At 41.0% G+C, this 18,391-nt stretch overlaps 1 protein-coding gene across 3 annotated transcripts in view; it reads right to left on the bottom strand.

Moving 5' to 3' along the window:
* The window catches only part of ARID5B (AT-rich interaction domain 5B), a 116,608-nt gene that overhangs the window by 58,757 nt on the left and 39,460 nt on the right, over positions 1-18,391 (bottom strand). For all 3 annotated transcript variants that reach the window (XM_080597443.1, XM_080597444.1, XM_080597442.1), the window contains one exon: positions 13,462-13,692. In XM_080597443.1, the coding sequence (XP_080453569.1) occupies positions 13,462-13,692 (231 nt within the window). The remainder of the gene's footprint in view (positions 1-13,461; positions 13,693-18,391) is intronic.

Here is an 18,391-nt window from a genome sequence, read left to right as displayed (position 1 = left end):
ATGATCTTGCAGTGTGTAACAGCTTCTTTAAATGGATGCTATTGGGTTACATTTCCAGCTATATTTCAGCTGAGGAGCTAGTCCTTTGTAGAAATTACTGAAGTAGCCTAAAATGGACCAGTTCCCATCCTCCCTGAGCTGAGCTGCCCACCAAAAAACAGGCAGAGCCCACGCAGACCACAGCAGAGGAGCACTCTGCCAGGTCAGGCTCTGACACCGGCCACTGCTCACGGTGGATGCAGACTGGTGAGGAGAACAAAGAGCAAATTTTAGGAAGGTTTGTTTTATTGTGTAATAATGAATGTGTAATGATCCAGCACAACCTAGCCTTTACTGACACAGATGCTACAAATGATTTGACATTAATACAGTAATGGTTTTTAAAGCCAGAAGAAAATAGTAGGATATTATTGCCTTGTTTACTTTCTGCACACACTGTCTGTACAATTTCAGAGTGACTACTGGCTGAAGACTGTATCTCTTGTTTGAGTAAGGATCATGTCTTTTTGAAAGCAGTCTTGATTTCAAAGGTTCAAGTAATAAAGAATCCATGTTACTTCTAGCTGAATTATTCCCCTGGTTAATTACCCTTCACTGCTAGATAATTGTGCCTTAGTTTCAGCACTAATTTACCTGCTTCCACTTTGAAGCACTGGGTCCTGCTATGTGCCTATTTGCCAAATGAGAGAGGCCTCTGCAGTCATGGGTCTTCTGCTCATGGAGGAACTCTCAGGCCCTTCACAGCCTTCCCGTCCATGCACTAAAAGGCTCACCATCCTCTGGTCTTTCACTTGAAGGTGTTCCCATGCCATGAGCTGTTCTCTGAGTCTTCCATTAACCCTAGCCAGTACTTCAATACAACGTGCAAAACAAGGCCATCAGAATCTGGCACAAAGCTGAAGGTGGGAAAAATCTCTCTAATAAACTCTTTCTGCTCTTTCATGTTCCTCTGCAGCCCGTAGTTCAGAATAATGCACCTGAGTATTAGCAGTGCAGTTATCCCATGAAATTGTATCACCTTTTTTACAGAAAGCCATCATCATTTGACTGACTTACCAAAATGTTAGCTCTTAGGGGTTTTGATAATGATTTCCTCTAGTGTTATATGCAGCAGTAGCAACACCTCTCTATTTCTTCTCACTATTCATCTAAGAATCAGGTTTGCTCTCCTACTCTAGTCAATTGGTTATCTGTCATTATCCTCAAGTAATTTATGGCATTAAGACCAACACAGCAGCCCTGACGCACAAGGAAATGCTTGTCTGATCACTAAAAGACCAAGACTCAGCTATATATAATATGCAGGCCCAAACTTCAGTTGAAATGTAGACTCTTACTGCCTCACAGGCCTTTGGCCCGTAATGGACAATAAATCTATTAAAAAACATTACAAAGTCCTAATTGCTGATGATAAACCTACAAATAATCAACACTTTTTGTTTTTGAGCTAGATACTGGTTGTTTTTTTTTTTAGTTGCCTCCTTATTCAGTATTTATGCATAAACCCAAGGTCTGTCAGCACCCATTGGCTATGACTGTGAAGATGGATGCTCACACCCCTTTTAGACAACATCAGTACCTTCTTCTAGTGGACATGAGCACAGAGGGATTGCAGAGGTCTCTTCAGCTCTGTAATTCTGTAAATGATAAACTAATTCACATATTCTCCATGATCTGTCTGATCAGGTATACAAGGATGCTGACAGGTAATGAGAACTTCCTCAAAAAGCATGAGAGTCAGTAGAGGAAAAAAAACAAAAAACGCTGTAGATTACCCTTAACACCCTCACTCAATTTCAGAGAGAGAAAACCATAGCAAAATTTTATTAATGCCCTATCTCGCCTCTTTTGTGGTTTAATTTGAAAACAAACAAAACTAAATTCACAAAACTGCAGCCATGGGGAATTTAAATTCTGCAGAAATCTCACCCACCAGTAATTACTACTGCAGTGTTTAAAATTTCAAAAGAAAACAAACCAAAAACCAAACAAAACACTATTTTTCAATTAATTTTCTTCCTCTGATTTCTCTCCACATTGCATCATCTCCCAATTACTGTGATTTTGCTGAGTGTGCCAGTTTCTTAAAGACACAGCTATAAAATGTATGGACTAATTGTTGAGCAGTACTGAAGAGCTATTAAAACTGCAATAGTACAGCACTTCCAATGGTAGTCTATTATTTCTACATGATTGGTTTTGTACAGTCCAACTCATGCAGCGAAACTCCTAGATAAATTAACTCCTTCGTTTTGACATAAACATCAAAGGCAGAATTAAAGGAGAATGAACATTATTTTCTGCTGCTATTTTATACATAATGTTCATAACATCCATGCGTGTTCCTGGAAAGTTACAAATTATTTAAATTGAGAAACCCATTTGCTGTTTTATCAAGTCTGTAATACATAAAATTTGGCTCCAGAATTATCTCATTTTCCCATTTCATGTTTCCCTGTCATCTACATGGTAGAGCATGTTTACAGAACTTTATAACTATAATATACAATTCAGTCATTTCTAAACAGCTCTATAAGAGTAACTCTGAAATGTACACATTTTAAAGATTACTTAGTGAACACCAAACCCTTTCCCAGCTGTTTTAAATTTTGAATTTCCCAATAAATGAATAACATACTAAAAAAGCAAACAAGATCTGACATTATTTAGTCTAAGTTTCTAAAATGGCATAACATCTGTAGCTAAAAACAATTTTGAATAACTATATTTAACTATAGCAGTATTCTATTATTCCTAGCTCATTTTCCTTACAGACTAGGGGACTTAGTGTGGTGTTCAAACATTTTAAACATTTCTTTTAATTGTTTAGTCCTTCCAGCAGCCAAACTGCAGCAAAAAGGGGGGAGAAAAATCTTCACTCATATCTTTTATATATATTCATGTGACCAACCCATGATCTCAGTTAAGTGCCACAACTGTTCATTAACGCACATCACAGCCCCACAGTCAGTATTGCAAGCTTTGAAACCGTGCCAGAAGCAGGGGCTCAACAAATGGCACTTTGACCTTTTCACTACTAACTTCAATCTTTATTAAAATCTCTAAGACGTCAGCTCTGTCTCCCTCTTTTACCATCTTTTATCTGCCTCAGAAATACCTAATATTCATTCATTAAACAGACAAGTTTGCTACATTCTTACGTAATGATAGATCCCCTTTTCACTTGCGATCAGCTTGTGAAATGCCTTTGATTAAAAAAGAGAAAGAAATGCGCCCTCCCCCCGCCAAACAACTCTAAATTCAGATTGCTCACTCATTTCCAGGGAAATCGAGCATGGTGGCTAATATTAAAAAATCTTGCAGTATCGAGGCAAATTCTGCTCCATTTTATGCTTCTCTTATTAAAATCCAACTTAGTAACACATGAAACGCTCAGCCTGTTCTTTTCTTTCTTTTTTTTTTTAATTTCAGGTTGGCATCCTCATACCATCAGCCTGGCCATTTGTGCAGGGATAGAGACCGATTTTTTGCCCAGCAGGGTTTCCATTCCCAACAATGGAGTCACCAAAACCAGGAGTCCCATGGAGTAAAATGCAACTGGAGACAAATAGAGGCTTTGATCATTTTTATGGTGCTCAAATATAGATTGGGGGGAGAGAAATCATGTCTTTTTTTTTTTGTTTTGTTTTGTTTTTGGTTTTTTTTGTGTGTTTTTTTTTTGGCCTAGCAGTAATTAACTAAATATATGTTAAAGAAAAAAAATCAGAAAAAGTTCACGAGTCATTCATGTGTTTTCATTCTTTGTAAACTTTCTGGCACACCCTATATGCTTCATTTCTTGCTTTAAATAAGTACTGGAAAATATGCATAGTATTTGGAACCAAGGGGAATGACATATTAATTCAAAGTTTGCTTTGTGTAAGTTTGCATTTTCCAGATTTGAAATGCAACTTCAAGGAAACTTAAAACTCGCCTACAAGCTTTAATTTATACCACCCTTCACCCACGGATTATCTCGAACGTATAAGCTATTCATTTAAGCAACACAGTGAAGTATCATCATTAGGTGGTTTAGTTGCCTGGGATACTACTATCAGCAGGGCCAGTGGGGAACCTGGGAAGCAGGAGCTCAAAAGGGGGAAGAAAGTAAACAAAGTAATGAGTAACAGTTACAGCTCCTTAAAATGTGTACATTAACCTCGGTATTGGGAAACTATTTGCTTTTTAGAGGCAGTACCCTCTGATTGAAATAATGACAAATATTTTGGAAATTCCATCCAAAGCCGAAATGAAATTACTCAAGCGCACTCCACGAGAACAAAGCTTTTTAGTATATGTTCAAATGAACTCAGGTAAGTTTACAAATGGCCTATACCTAAAAGACCATTAACTAAAATTACATTTGTTTTTATTGAAAGACAGCCTCAAGTGCTGACATGTAATATATGACATGTGATACATAATAATACTCCTAAACCAGTTCTGACATAATATCTCCCAAGGCATAATAACCACAAATGACTGCTTTAGTTAAGAACTAGCCAGAAGCAAAATAGATCCATGTAAAAGTAGCTTTAACCATAAATACCTCAACAATATTTTATGTCACTTTGTAAAAAAGTTAAAGGAGTCCCATAATAATTAACAACAAAAACTTCATGTTCTTTACTATTGTATGGTGGTTGTGAAAGGTTATTTCATAGTCCCGCAGCTGCCAATGCTGTAAATTATGCAGGCACCAAGAAGCATTAAGGAGAAATAATAGCAATTTAAACCAAGGCTGACGTAATTCATGATAAACAGTCATTGGAAAATATTACAATGTTGTCTTTTTTGAGTGGGTTTAATCAGAAGAATGTGACCGTATTCTGACACAAACCACTTCTCTTTTCCATCGCAGGGGCGCTGGAAGGCGGGCTGGCCCTGCCTGCACAGCTCGCCCCGGGCAGGGCTGGCGGGCAGGGGAAGGCTCCAGCCAGGACACCGTGAGGAGCACTTCGTCAGGACAGTAATAATGGAGAAACGGTGGCTCCAGCAATGGCGTCATGGACCCCTGACATCACTCTCACATCTGTGATGAGAGCAGCTTGGCTTGCTTTTCGCCAAATGGCAGAAAACAATTTTGATGCCTGAAACATAAAACTGGCCACAGAGTGGACATCTGACAGGAGGAATTAGTCATTCGCCTCCAGGACCAGTTAGCGGCTGGACACCAGTGAGAAAGGCACACGTGTAACAGGTGACAAGGCCCCTGCCATAAGGTGCACCTATCACGTGCAGAGGAACGGCACGCTCGCTGACCCCGTTTCTGCTGGAGCAATGCACTGATCCGGCATCAAACGCTGCCCAATGAACCACGCGAGCCCCACGTCCAGCACACAGGCCAGACTTACAAGAGGAGAAGAGCCTTCCAGTTACAAGTGCCGGGCTGGCATGGCTGTGCCACAGAGGCCCCATCTCCGGCCCCGAGGCCTGCCACAGGGCCGGGTGCCCAGCTGTGTGCCCGGCCTCCCGCCCTGCCTGGCCCAGCCCGCGGCCCCAGGCCCCAGGCCCCAGGCCCCAGGCCCCAGGCCCCAAGCCCCAGGCCCCAGGCCTGGCCGAGTGCTGAGGAGCAGGGCAGGAGCGAGGGGCGGCCGCCTCCTCGCTGCCAGCCCCTGCCCCACGAGAGCACACAGCGCTGAGGACGGCCAGCCGTGGTGTCGATGCTCTCCGTGAAGGAGTTCTGACGCGGGTTTTATGGAGGGAGAAATAATCTATCTTAATATTTACCCTGGTTACAGCTGCGGTTGCTAGTGAAAACGTAAAGAAAACAGCATTTGTTTCTACTGAAGTTCTTACAGACAGGAAGGTATTTTATCTTATTTTACCACACATTACTTATGTTCACTTAGCAGCTTGCTGTTAATGCTGGGTGAGATTCTGCCCTGGGTTAACTGGTGAAAAACCTGAGTAACAGCCACTGGAGCGCATAGAGTTATTTTGGATTTACGCCACTGTAAGTGAGACAGAATGTGACCCCTTATCAGTGCCTTTTTGCTTTGAGTATACAAATATTTTATGCATTTCAATGAGTGACAGAATGCAAAACTTGCAAATATTTATTTTTAGATGTATGGGGAAAAAGCAATTAGAGCTAAAAATGTTAAGAATGAAGAAATCACTTAACAGAAGCAATTATGTTGGGCATATAAACAGCTCTGCCTTCAGACATTTTATTCAAATGCTGCAGAGCACACTAGAAAATATCAATTGTTTAAAAAAACTGCAAGTATTTTTTCACAACCGAAAAATCAATCATTATAAACAACATCTGGGGATCATTAATATCTTACTCTACAGTTGAATTAACAAAATAAGAAAGAGATCTGACTGGAATCCAGAACATTTCCAGATTTTCTTTTTCAAGCTAAAAGCTTATGTTTGCAGAGGTGGGGTGTGAGGGAGGAGGAAATGTACGTTTATCTATCTACATTGTATATAGCACCATTATGCATTAATCATTACTTCCCCTCCAGCTATGTCCTGTTTTTGTTTTGAGAGTTAAAATCTGAAATATTTAGCTAAGCCACTCTACCCAGGACCTAGGAAAAGATTTGCATATTTTTCAGACTGTTGGAGATGCCACCGTAAAGACCCATCTAAGGAGGTCCCAAGTACCCACACTAATAAAAAGCCTCCATGCTCTTCCAATCACATTTTTAAATGCTTAAATGTTCTAGTATTAGCAGAGGAGCACTAACAGCAATCCCACTCTAATATCACATTTTTGTTAAGGTACCCTGAAAGCATCTCTCTGGAAACTTTAAAAAATGGTACTGAGGAAAGGGTAGAGGTAAAAAGGGGGGTTCACAGCTTCTGAGTGTGTTTTAAAGGTCTACAGGATACCTTTTCCTCTTCCTGGAGAAAAAGCAAGCTTCCACCTCCGCTATGTCAGTGTAGATGCCGTGGAAGGCGAGATCTAGCCGGGCGTGGTGTTAGACCAGCCCAACCCTGCAACTCGTCCCGGCTGTCCCCAGGTGCCCATCCCTGTGCAGGAGACGTGTGGTGCAGGAGGCCCTGAGGCCCCCGTGCATGAGGAGGCCACTGCCCAAGCCCCCAGCCTGTGGACAGCACTACGGGGGCCCTGCCCACGCAGTCCTGGTCAAAGGTGCAAGAAAGTGTGGGACATCAGAACCGTACCCCTGAACTGGTACTAGTCATGCCAAGATCTATTGTCCACATTAAACACAGACTTCTGCAACATGCTCTTAGGTGAACGCACCAGACCCAGACCTCTGGTGCTGCCTGTGAATGAGCACACAGCAACATAAAGAGGACATGATTCAGAGCAGTGTCCAGCTCATGGCGTTCTTCCCAAGCCTTTGATGAACACGGAAACATGAATATCTCCTCTCCCAGTATGCACCCAGTTTTGTACATTATCAAAGATTTGTTCCTAGAAACACATTAACAAACAAACACAAACCTCTTCCACTGTTGAGTTACCTCATGCTGGATGCTGATCTCAAAAGGTAAAAGGTGAAGGACTCATGGCACATTGATGGGAATCTAGTTAATCACAGCTAATGCTAGCTGATTAAACATTCCCATGACCTGAAAAATTACCATAAACTTAAGTGATAAAACATTATCTTCTAGCCACTTTTGGAGACTAAATGTTGAGCTTGCTGGACTCAGTATAGCTGCTCTGTTCTTCCAAAGAATGAAAGCTGGCCATGTGAAACTGATACCAATTCTGGCTAAATTAACTTGTGACCTATTCTTGATCATTAAAACGTAGTCATGAGCTACATTGATGAAAACACCGACAGAGATTTGAGGCAGCAGATGGATACAAACTAAGGAAATCCTGAAAGGAAGGAATATTGCCATGCCAACCTTCTGGACAAGTGATCACCTAACATGATAGGAGAAGATTAGAAGACCTGAGATTAGAAAACCTGGAATCAGAGGAAGCTCTTGTTGGCTTTGCTGAATTTCATTGGTATAAATTATCCTGCAGGTAGCCAAAATAATCAATAGCGAAAATGCTGACACTTTACCTCAGCTGAAAAACATTAAATAAAAAAACAGCCCTTCAGTCTTAAGCATGATTTTTATACTAGAGCTGGTTTAAAAGCAAACGCCAACTTTGACTCACACAAATAAAGAATGTCACCAACAGGAAAACTGTATTTCATTAGACTAGAAACATTCCACTCCCCTCCTCCCCCCCCCTTTTTGTTTTTTGTTTTTAACTTTCATTCCCTGCCAGGGTTTTGTTTTGTTATGTTTTTTCCCCTAAACAGCTTATCTTATCTAGGAGTCACAAAATTCTGTAAGCTAAGATGTATAATGAGAGCAAAGACAAAATTTCATCTACACCAAGAATAAGGGTACCACTCTATATGTAGTAGTTGGGGGGAGGGGGGCACATCACCTATCCCTAAAAAGTCCCCTCTTCTTTGTAGCCCTGTCCTGCCATGGTTTCCCTGGTCAATGATAAGAAAGAAGGTAATTCCTGAAATCATCAGCCCCGAAACCCCAAAGGCTGGGTACATCATGGCTCACTCCTAATCATTCCCTGCCCACCTGGGCAGTGAGAGAATCTGTTTTCTGCACTGTTCTGTAGAGAGATCCAAGCTGGTGAAGGTTTTGTTCTGTTTTTGTTGAGGTGGTGGTGGCATTTTTTGTTTGTTTTTATTTTTTAAATTGAGATGATTTTTCCCAATGTAAGCAATATACTGTTCGTTTTTTTTTCTAGGGGGAAGGGGGAGAGAAGGCAAGTGGGAACTGCTGTGCCTTTACACATCATTAACACAATGAGAAGTTTCTCTCTGTATTGCTCTTCTTATGGCAAAATGAAGAAGTTTCATTTTTCAGAGGAAAAAATGATATTAATACCACAGCAGGCTGCAGTTCTCTCGCTTTTTGGTATGAAATATTTTATAAAAAAATTGGCCTTTATAGGCAAAAATAAAACTTTTAACCTTCTTTTGGGGGTGAACAAGTGTTTACAGCACCCCAGGGACCAAACAGCTTTTTTAACGGCATATTGGACCCAGCTTGCTATAAAAGTAATCCAGGATGATTTAAAAATTACCAAATATATTTAAAAAAAAGAGAAGAAATAAAGTATTCAGTTTTCCCTCACACCCCTGTTTATACAACACGCAACCCCATGCTCACAGAACCAAAGACAGGCTTCTGGTTCATCTTTAGCAGGCAGGATTTATAATATTTATCCAGCAAAACACCATGACAAATCTTTCTGTGCTGGGTTTTCAGCTGGTGAGGCTGATGAAACTGCAGAAATCCACCACCACCTGAGCATACGACCATCCTGCTTCCAAGGTGCACGTCTGTTTTCGCAGGACCGTGCATCCCCCAGGCTGGGGGCAAGTGGAAGTCCTGCCGACAGACGAATCTGTGTGCTCACTGGCTGCAGGGGTACACTTGGTGGCGCAGCCCACAGCTGGGTGGAAGAAGCCGCGCTCACTGATGTGCCCTGGAAGTCAGTCCCTGCAGCAGCGCAGGTACAAGGCTGGCAGAAGGCCAAGTCACCTTGTTTGGACAGACAAACACAGAGAGGACGTGTGCTGCTCTAGCAACAACTTTGCGCACTGATTTCTGGCCAGGAGCCCTCAAGTACATCTTCTGGACACCATACAGGCAGCTTTGCCTTCGGCTACATCTCTTTGGACTATAACAAAACTATTAGAACCCCGATTTTTTCATTCCTTCGCTCTTGCAGCATGTATGACCACACGGCAAATGCTGGTAAATTATATGCATTTACAGAAGTTATGCCACAACAGTAACCCCAGTGGCTGATAAATCAAATGAACTTTGAAAAACGTCTTTAACAATGATCTCAAGTTGAAGAGAAACTAATTGTTCAGCTGCTATATATTCTTGGTATTTTAAGGGAGCAGGGGAATGAGGAAATAGTGTTTGATTTTTTTCACATGTCAATTAATACGAGCAGTTAGGTAAAGGAACACGAAGTCTAGTCTGCACAGGGAAATAAAACGAGGCCACCAAGAGCACCGACACTGTTTGGTCACCGCCGGATGGAGCGCCAGGGCTCCCCACAGCCCACCGCGTACTGGTGGCACTGCCAGCCAGGGCTCGAGCCTTCCTGCGCCTGTTGACTGTGGACAGCTCGGCTCCCACCTTCTGTGCGGGTTCAGAACATCAGAGCTCTTGTTCCCAGCCTGCAACACCAGCGTTTTGTTATCCAGCTGGAAACCAAGCCACGGGAGAAGCAGAGAAGGACACACGAGGAACTCAGACACGAATACTCCTGTCCAAACCACTAAGGCACATGCCATACAGCAGCAGACACACGGGAGACATGCAGACACAGGTAGATGCTCCAAGTTTCCCGCACCCTTGGCAGTGCTGAAGCCAGAGGTGAAGCTTCCTGCAGCCCTAACCCTTGGAAGGAGCTCTGTGGAAATAAAGAGGCCATCCACATGGGACTGCACAAAGCATCAAGGCCTGAAGTGGCTCACAGATCTCTTCCAGCCATGTCTGCGGGAGCTGACAGGCAGCTTCTTCATATCTTCACTACTTAAAAAAGAGAAAAATCCCACAGCAAAAACCCAGAACTTTCCACCTTAACTACTGTCAACAAAATTTGATTTTCATTCCTCATTTCCTGCTTTATTTGTTTTTTGTTAACCTCCACAGAATGGGGAAAAAAAAGGGGGGGGGAGCGAGAAGGAGTCAGAGCAGAACAAAATGTTTTTGTTATAAAGGTATAATAAAAGTGGGGATAATACTTCCTGGAAAAACATTTCTCTCTATTAGAACTGCCTAACAAGAACAACAGCTTACACGCTGTGGTGAATGGGGCTCTTTGTAAAGGTATTTCTGGCGTCTCCCTTGTTACATGCTGTATCTACTGCATGGTGTGCCAATGCTCAGAGAAGGTGCAGCACCTTACCATACAGAAACGCTCCTGGAGAAACCCTGCAACCACAGCAGATGTCTTAGGTTCTCACAAAGACTTTCATAAGCCATACTGTCCCAAATTTTGTTCTTGCTTTAGAGTTTGGAGAATTTCAGGTGATGGGGAAATACACGTGGTCAGATCTTTTTCCTTCTGCACGCTTCTTTCATTTGCGAGGTAAGAAATAGCCAAGCCCCGCAAATTAAATGTGTCTGGATCTCTTTATAAGCACCTTTTAAGAATTTTAGTCACATTTCTGTAATCTGGTCTCCCCCTCAGATTTGACTGATAAATACCAGTGCCTCAGAGTAATCCATTTATCTACTGTACCACCCTGCCTCTGTTTAGATCTAGCAGTCATCACTTCCTACACGTGACATCAATCTACATGATATCAATGTAAACTGTTTGTATAACGAAGTGTTGTACATTTTATTGTCCTGCCAGCGAAGAAAAGGATAAAATAGCACTTTGCCTGTTGCCTTCAACAAAGGTAGTATAATTGACACCATACATTCTGCAATATAGAAGCAGAACCATACATTGGCCAGTTTTTTCTTTCCTAGCACAGCAGGGCTTGCAAATTTTACCACATCATTATTTTCATAAAAAATACTTTTAAAGAGTAGTACATTTTTGTTTTTATAGGCATTGAAAAAAATCTGCTTCTTAAACCAAACTAAATTTTAAATACACATTATTAATTTCTATGGCAAAGATTTCTGTGGCTCTGGTTTGATAATGAGATAATTGCCTTGCAAAGGTCAACAGAATGGCATAGTTAGCTTTCAGAGACTGAACAAAGCACTTGCTATGGTTCACTAAGCGTAGTTTCTGTATCACTCCACATCTCTTTGATTCATCTATTACTAATATTCCATGATACACTTACATTATGGATCCAACTATTTCAACAAACCTGTAATCAAGGAATGACCCTGAATAAAATACTCTGCGGAAAACAGATGGTACGCTCATCAAACGCCTTCAAGCCTAAAATAACCTTTCCTATATGAGAAGGATAGTCAATTAAAACTGAACTTTATATTCTGTGCTGAAGCTCAGAGTAAATAAAAATCAACACGATACTATTGTGTTATTGGACCAAACTTCCAGGACACTTCATTCATTTTTTTCCACCACACCCACTCCTAAGAGGAACCAACACTTTTATTCATAGTTCATTCAAAGCCTGTAATGTTTTGTGTAAGTGGACTTGACAATTTGGGCCCAATTCTGCAAAAGCTTGACACCACAAAATTAAAACTATTAACAGTAGCAATGTGCTCCAGCACCAACACTGCGGGAGGGCAGATCTCCTGCCTTCTGGAGGCTTATCAGTGCACGGTGCAGCAGAAGATCAGTCCCACACCGCCCCAGAAGATGCCTCAGTTCCACCTGTTGGGCTGGTGTTTCTCTCTGGCACACACACCAAAGGCCCGGACTGGGCATAAATTAGCAGCCACCTTGCTAAGGTCAGGAAGATGGGGAGATTACTGTCCCATCACAGGCATTGTTGAGTCCCTTCCCTCTCACTCATGTTATCGTATGTTAAATGCATAAACCAAAATGGTCTCTCGGGAAGCCCCCCAAGAGCTTCCTTGTGGAGATGTACGGATCTCACACAGCAAAGACATAGCCCACCGCCACGCATGCAGGCTGCTAGCATTAGCTGCAGCGCTCATTCATCTGGTGATACTGGTAATAAAACTTGATTCTTACAGCATAGCTACATAGCTGAAGAAATTACACCAGCCCATTACTGGAGCTGCCCTGTGTGTGTGCAGAATATGCACTCTGCCACATGCTCAGCAGCACACCCTCTGCACTTGGGTTGACTTAACAAAGCAAAACAAAAGTGTTAAATCACCTGGCAGCTATCGGAGGCACATCTTGCAGCCCTCTCTCCCAGCTGTGCGGGGCTGTGTACTCCTCTGGAGCGGCAGACTATTCTCTGCACCCTTTGAATTAAGAGGTCACCTCCCAGAAGTGCCTCTGCACTCGGAAAATCAAGCTCCTAACACTGGCAAAACCCCTACTGAAAAAGCCCGTCTTCCAGGAAGGCCAGAAACACACAATCTATAGCTGACATTTGCTCAGGGCCCTGGGAGCATACGCGCAGTTGATGAGCGCTGTGCAGCAGCAGTGGGACACGCAGGGAGTCTCTCCTGTTTTGCATTTGTTAGCATACTGCACCAACAATGACTTTAAAAAAACAATACACGTTGTAAAGTTTTTGCAAAGACACAGGCTATAGGCTAATGGTTAAGGTAGATGGATTTCAAATCCAGACAATGGATCCTTTCACTTACACTGAGTAACTGTGCTCTACCCTTGTAACATTATCTTTGATTGTGATAAACTAAAGTTGCAATACTGAGATCACTAGCAGTTAGAAGCCTTCTGTCTCAGAGGAAAGAGCACATTTAGACTTAACATTTCAAACATAAATAGCACTGGTTCACTTCAAAGGAATCACATTTTCCCCTTGGAAATCAGTGGACACTTAAGAAGAAAAACGTCTTCACTTCTGAGAAAAAGAAAATATATGTAAAGTGACTTACCAAACTCATCACATATGCTTTCATTTTCTATAAGAGTTGGATGATCAAATGTATCCCGACAGTAGAAGATTTGGGGGTTCTTGCTTGTTACTGCAATGCCACCCAGGGCTAGAACAAACTCATCTGTTAGTATTGAAGAAGGCTTGTCCTGAATGCGCTTTAGCATGGAACGATATCGACAGTACTGTGGGTAGCTGAGAATTAGCAGGTTTGAATCTTCATCATCTTCACCTGGAAGACGAAAAAGGAAAAAAAATACTATGTCAGAAAAATACAAAAGAAGGTTGTTACTCAAGCAGCTCAGAAAACCCATGGCCCATTAATTCATTCTTTTCTCAAGACCTGTGTTTCATAGCACGGTGATTTAAAAAAAAACAAAGGTTAAAAATAGAAATTTTAGAATAAGTTTATTGAAACAGTTTCTTCTCTAGCTTTCTGTCCAGTTCTGCCACGCTTACCCACCAGGACTCTACCTGATCAAATAAGGGAGCACCACTCTGCACAAGCTGGCCAATGGCCGGGATCAAAGCAATCGCCATACTTTGCCAACTTGGCTGCTTTGATAGAAATATTATCTGTCATTCTTACTCAGGTCTCTATACAACACCACTGAACTCATGTTTATACCACCTAGCACCTTTTAAAAATAATAACAAACAAGCCCCAGAGAGCACAGCTGCTAATGCTCCTTTGAAGTGCCTGGTACTGGCAACCATGGCGGGCCCCGGGCCGGGGAGGTGGGCTGATCTGACCTGGGCAGTGATGCGAAGCTGCCCCAACAGGTGGAAGTAACTTTCCTCACGTTAATTGCAAATGCAGTTAAGGCTCAATAAAACACCTACGGAGCTCAATGAGCAAAAGGAATTTCCAAGCAGCTCAGACTGTTGAAAGGTAGGCTCAAAATGCAAAGCAATCCCGAGCTCACTCCTTTCCATTCCCCTGAGTTTTAAATGATATTAGGCATAAAGGTGGCAGATTCTGAACTATCACAATCAAGTTTCATCATATGATAACCAGCAGGAAACCTAACAGCAAAAAAACAGAGATGCAAACATGAGAAATTATTCATTTGCAGGTATGCAGCCAGTACTTAACAGCACTTCTTTTTATGCTCATTTATCTCCTCAGGTGGGGTAACTGAACATGCCTTTCCCTGCATGCCAATGAAGACAAAGCAAGAGTATGCAGCTTATGTTTTCTGCTCTACTCTGATTACTGAATAACTCAGCTATTTCTTCTGTCAGAGACAAAAGGTCTAATATTTAATCCCATTACTAATACTGAAATCATCCTTCTTCCCCTTAAAGTAAAAATCTCTTCAGATATTGAAAGAAATGTCAGATCAGTTCTCCCCAGCTAAATACGATGGCACAGCGCATCTTGATTTGTGTGAGGCGATGGAAATGTTGACACATAAAAGGCTGAATTTTCAGAAGTCTCTGGAAGCAGATAGATCGCCTAGAATGTCACCGCCGCAGACTGCAGTGCATTCAGCACAGCAGAGGGACTCGGGAAGCCCTGCTTGCACAAGCACAGCTCCCGAAAGCCATCGCTTTTAAAAATTCAGAACTTTGCCCACCACCCGGCGGTAGGTGGGGAGATCAAACAACTTGTGTAAAAAAGTAGAAGTAACGCGGCTTGGTAAACAGCATCTACATTACTTTTCTGAGAAAATAAAATTGACGGCTCCAATGCTCCTTTTGGTCAATAAGGCTGTGGCCACGCTTTGTTTTCAGCAAGTATCCCATGAGCCTACAAAGCAGCATGACCGAAGGAACTGCTCCTGGGATTAAGACAGTCTCTTCTTTATTAGGGAACTCTAAAATCAGATCAGGAAAACTGTTCTAGGAATTAACAAGCACATGATCCATCCTTTAGCTCCTTTGAGAGTTTCATACACGCCTGCCTGACAGTTATTACTACTTTATACCTTCGTGTAGATAGTGGTGAGCTGAATCTGTTGATCTGACAGCACTTCTCTCATGCCAGGATGTGGTCAGCTTTTTAAACAGGGTGTATATAAATGCACGTCCCACGTGCCTTTGTAGTAAACCATTAGTTTCTAGACAAATGTGCTGTAAGTCCCTGCACAGAATTATACAAACTTCCTATCCCTGACAACTAACATCTTAACTCAAACCCACGGCATAAATTAAAATCACATAATTTTTTACAGGATCACTCTTACACATGCTTGTGCAACTCCAGTGAGTACTTTATGATGAATTTTTTACTTCCCTTATTCACTCCAGGTTCAACAGAAATCTCTAAGAATGAATAAAGAGTGAATAAACTGAAGATTTGCTTAGTGAAAGACAAACAGTGTTCCTGGAACAAAGACTTTTTTTCTCAACCACACCCACACAAGAAAAATCAAAGTAGACCAATCCCTAATAAAATGCAAGCCCAAAGAAGAAGTATTTTTCTTCTAGCAAAATCTAACACGTCATTTAATGGTGGGCTTAGTGTATACTGCTGAATATTTTTGATACATGTGATCAGAAGGAGTTTACTCTTAGGAGGAGGAGAGATTGAACATCGATCGCATTCCATTAAAATCCAGAAAAGCAATGTAATTTTTCAAAACACTTAACTGAGGTCTTAGAAAACCATGATGCTGTATTTCTGAATCTCATTCTAGCATCGGTAGAGAGAACAAGGTAAAAGATAATACCTACAGTACGCTGCTTTTAAGATTCCACTGAAATTACTCTAATCCCATGCTTATACCATAATTACTTGTTTTAATAACCCCCTCCGATGTCAATTTTTCATTTACTTGTATGTTTCGGAGCTGAAAACAGAGTAGCTGTAATTACAATGCGAGGTTCCGCCCCTGCGTTACGAACATTGCCTATATATGCACAGATGTAATCCAACAGTTTCCTTTGTGAGGGGTAAAGAGAGCTGGGATTTGGCACAGCCTGGCATTTATGTTGGATTACATGTTCTTCAAGTTGTCTTTGTAAGTAAGAGATGCATGAAATGCCAAACACAATGAATCTATGCAAGAACTGACTTTTCAAATCAGCACAACCATTTTTAATATGTAATGCAAGACAATTAAAAGCCCAAAAAGAAGAAAAGCCTGCTAAAAGCACGAATTCCTAACAAATCCATCTAGAGCCAGAACTATTTACAGAGAGAACAGAGAAATACAAAAATGTAACTCAGCTTTTTGTTTGCTTGTTTCGGAAACATCAGACTACAATGTTATTGCTAACCGCCATAATCTACTCTCAACATCAGTAAGCATTTTTTTCTTTAAAAAGACCTTCACACCAGGATTTTATAGAGCTTGATGGAAAAACTATGCATGTTCCTTCCTGTACCTAATTACCTCAACTGCAAAATCTGCCAAGTATTTTGCCCTTTAGTTCTTTTAATCGTATTAGTGCAAATGCATTTGGGTGCCAACAGAAACAAACATTTAGAGATTTTTGCTTAAAAGACTCCAAATATGTATTCGGCTCGTGCTAGAAAAGCAGACGCTCCACTTCTTCCCAGAAAGCGGAGAGTTATTTCTTCAGAAGAAATATGAATTTGAGCCTCTTGTAAGACTAAATGTCTAGTTTCAACCCAATTTAAGTAAAATAATGTCAATATGAACTGCTCTCACAATGATTTATGCTACCTTCTGTTACTTTATTACATTAGACATTCCTTTCTCGAAGCTTTATACTTTTCGCTGTGCTCCTAGCAACCACATAAAGGCTGAGCAGCAACTTTACGCACTTGGCACAGCTCCAGGCTCGCCTGTTATTGATAATTATATTGAAGTTTCAATTTAATTGCTACTCTGTTGTGACACAGAATATTTTTTGTAATTAGGCATTTCCCATTTTCTGTCCATTCATTTTTTGTGTTACTGAAAATGATTTTTTTTCCCCAGAAAACATAAGCAGAACAATGATGCAGATAAGAGGACGTACATCTGTTACTATCATTACCAACACTGCAATGTGAAGAAAAAAAAATTTAGAGGGAAAAAAATTGTGAATATAATTTCTCGGAAGGTAATTTTCTTTTCAGTTTAAGTGCTCTTATTCTTCTTCCAGTTACTCAATGATTTCCTGTTCTAATTACAAGACATTATACAGAAAGTCATTTTTAAAAAGGAAATGTACTAGAACAGGAGACTAAATAGCGTCACTTGCTTGCTGTGGTTTGAAATTCCAAACTTTTGCATCTATTTCATCAATTCTCCATTCTACCTTGCTGCAATATATTCTGCCACAGATCTACCATCTCTTCCAAGGCAGTTAACACAAATGTATACATCAAAGACGAAAACACACTTGCAGTTAAACTGCAGGCAAAAGAGAAAATGTATGTATCTTTCTTTTTTTCTCTACTCACTGTAGTTGTTAAGTTGGAGGCAAGCCAAGCCTAGGAGTGGAAAATATTAAAAGTAAAAAAAGAAAAAAAAAAGAAGAAAGGTTGATTAAAAAGCGAGAGAAGAGATATTCAGTTCTAAATCTAAATGAATAAGCCACAAACTATTTCATAAAAACATACTGTGACGTAAATTACACATCAGTATTGCACTGTTGTGGTTATTTTGAGAAATGGCTTGTACTGTAAGTCAGCTGGTAAAACCCCACCCTTAATGATTTTGTAATTCTCCATACAGCAATCAACTGGAGCAGTCGTGAAATTGCCAAGAAGGAAAACAGACAGAGCTGTAGAGAGTTTGTAATAAAAAGATAATGTACTTTTAACATAACAGAAGTAGAAGATTGGTTTTATTAACTAAAAAAACTACTTAAAAGGTCCCAGGCTTGCCATTTGTTTTGATAAATGTTAACACAGATCTTCATAAGATAAGCAATGGAAGTATCAGGGGAACCGGATAAAATGGGACAATGCTTTGGTGTGTGGGTAGCAAATTGAGCAAGGGAGTTATTTGGAATATATAGCGAAAATGAAG

The sequence above is a fragment of the Anser brachyrhynchus genome (assembly GCF_964034855.1).
Source record: "Anser brachyrhynchus genome assembly, chromosome: 6".
Taxonomy (NCBI): domain Eukaryota; kingdom Metazoa; phylum Chordata; class Aves; order Anseriformes; family Anatidae; genus Anser; species Anser brachyrhynchus.
This window is presented reverse-complemented; position numbering and strand designations above follow the sequence as displayed.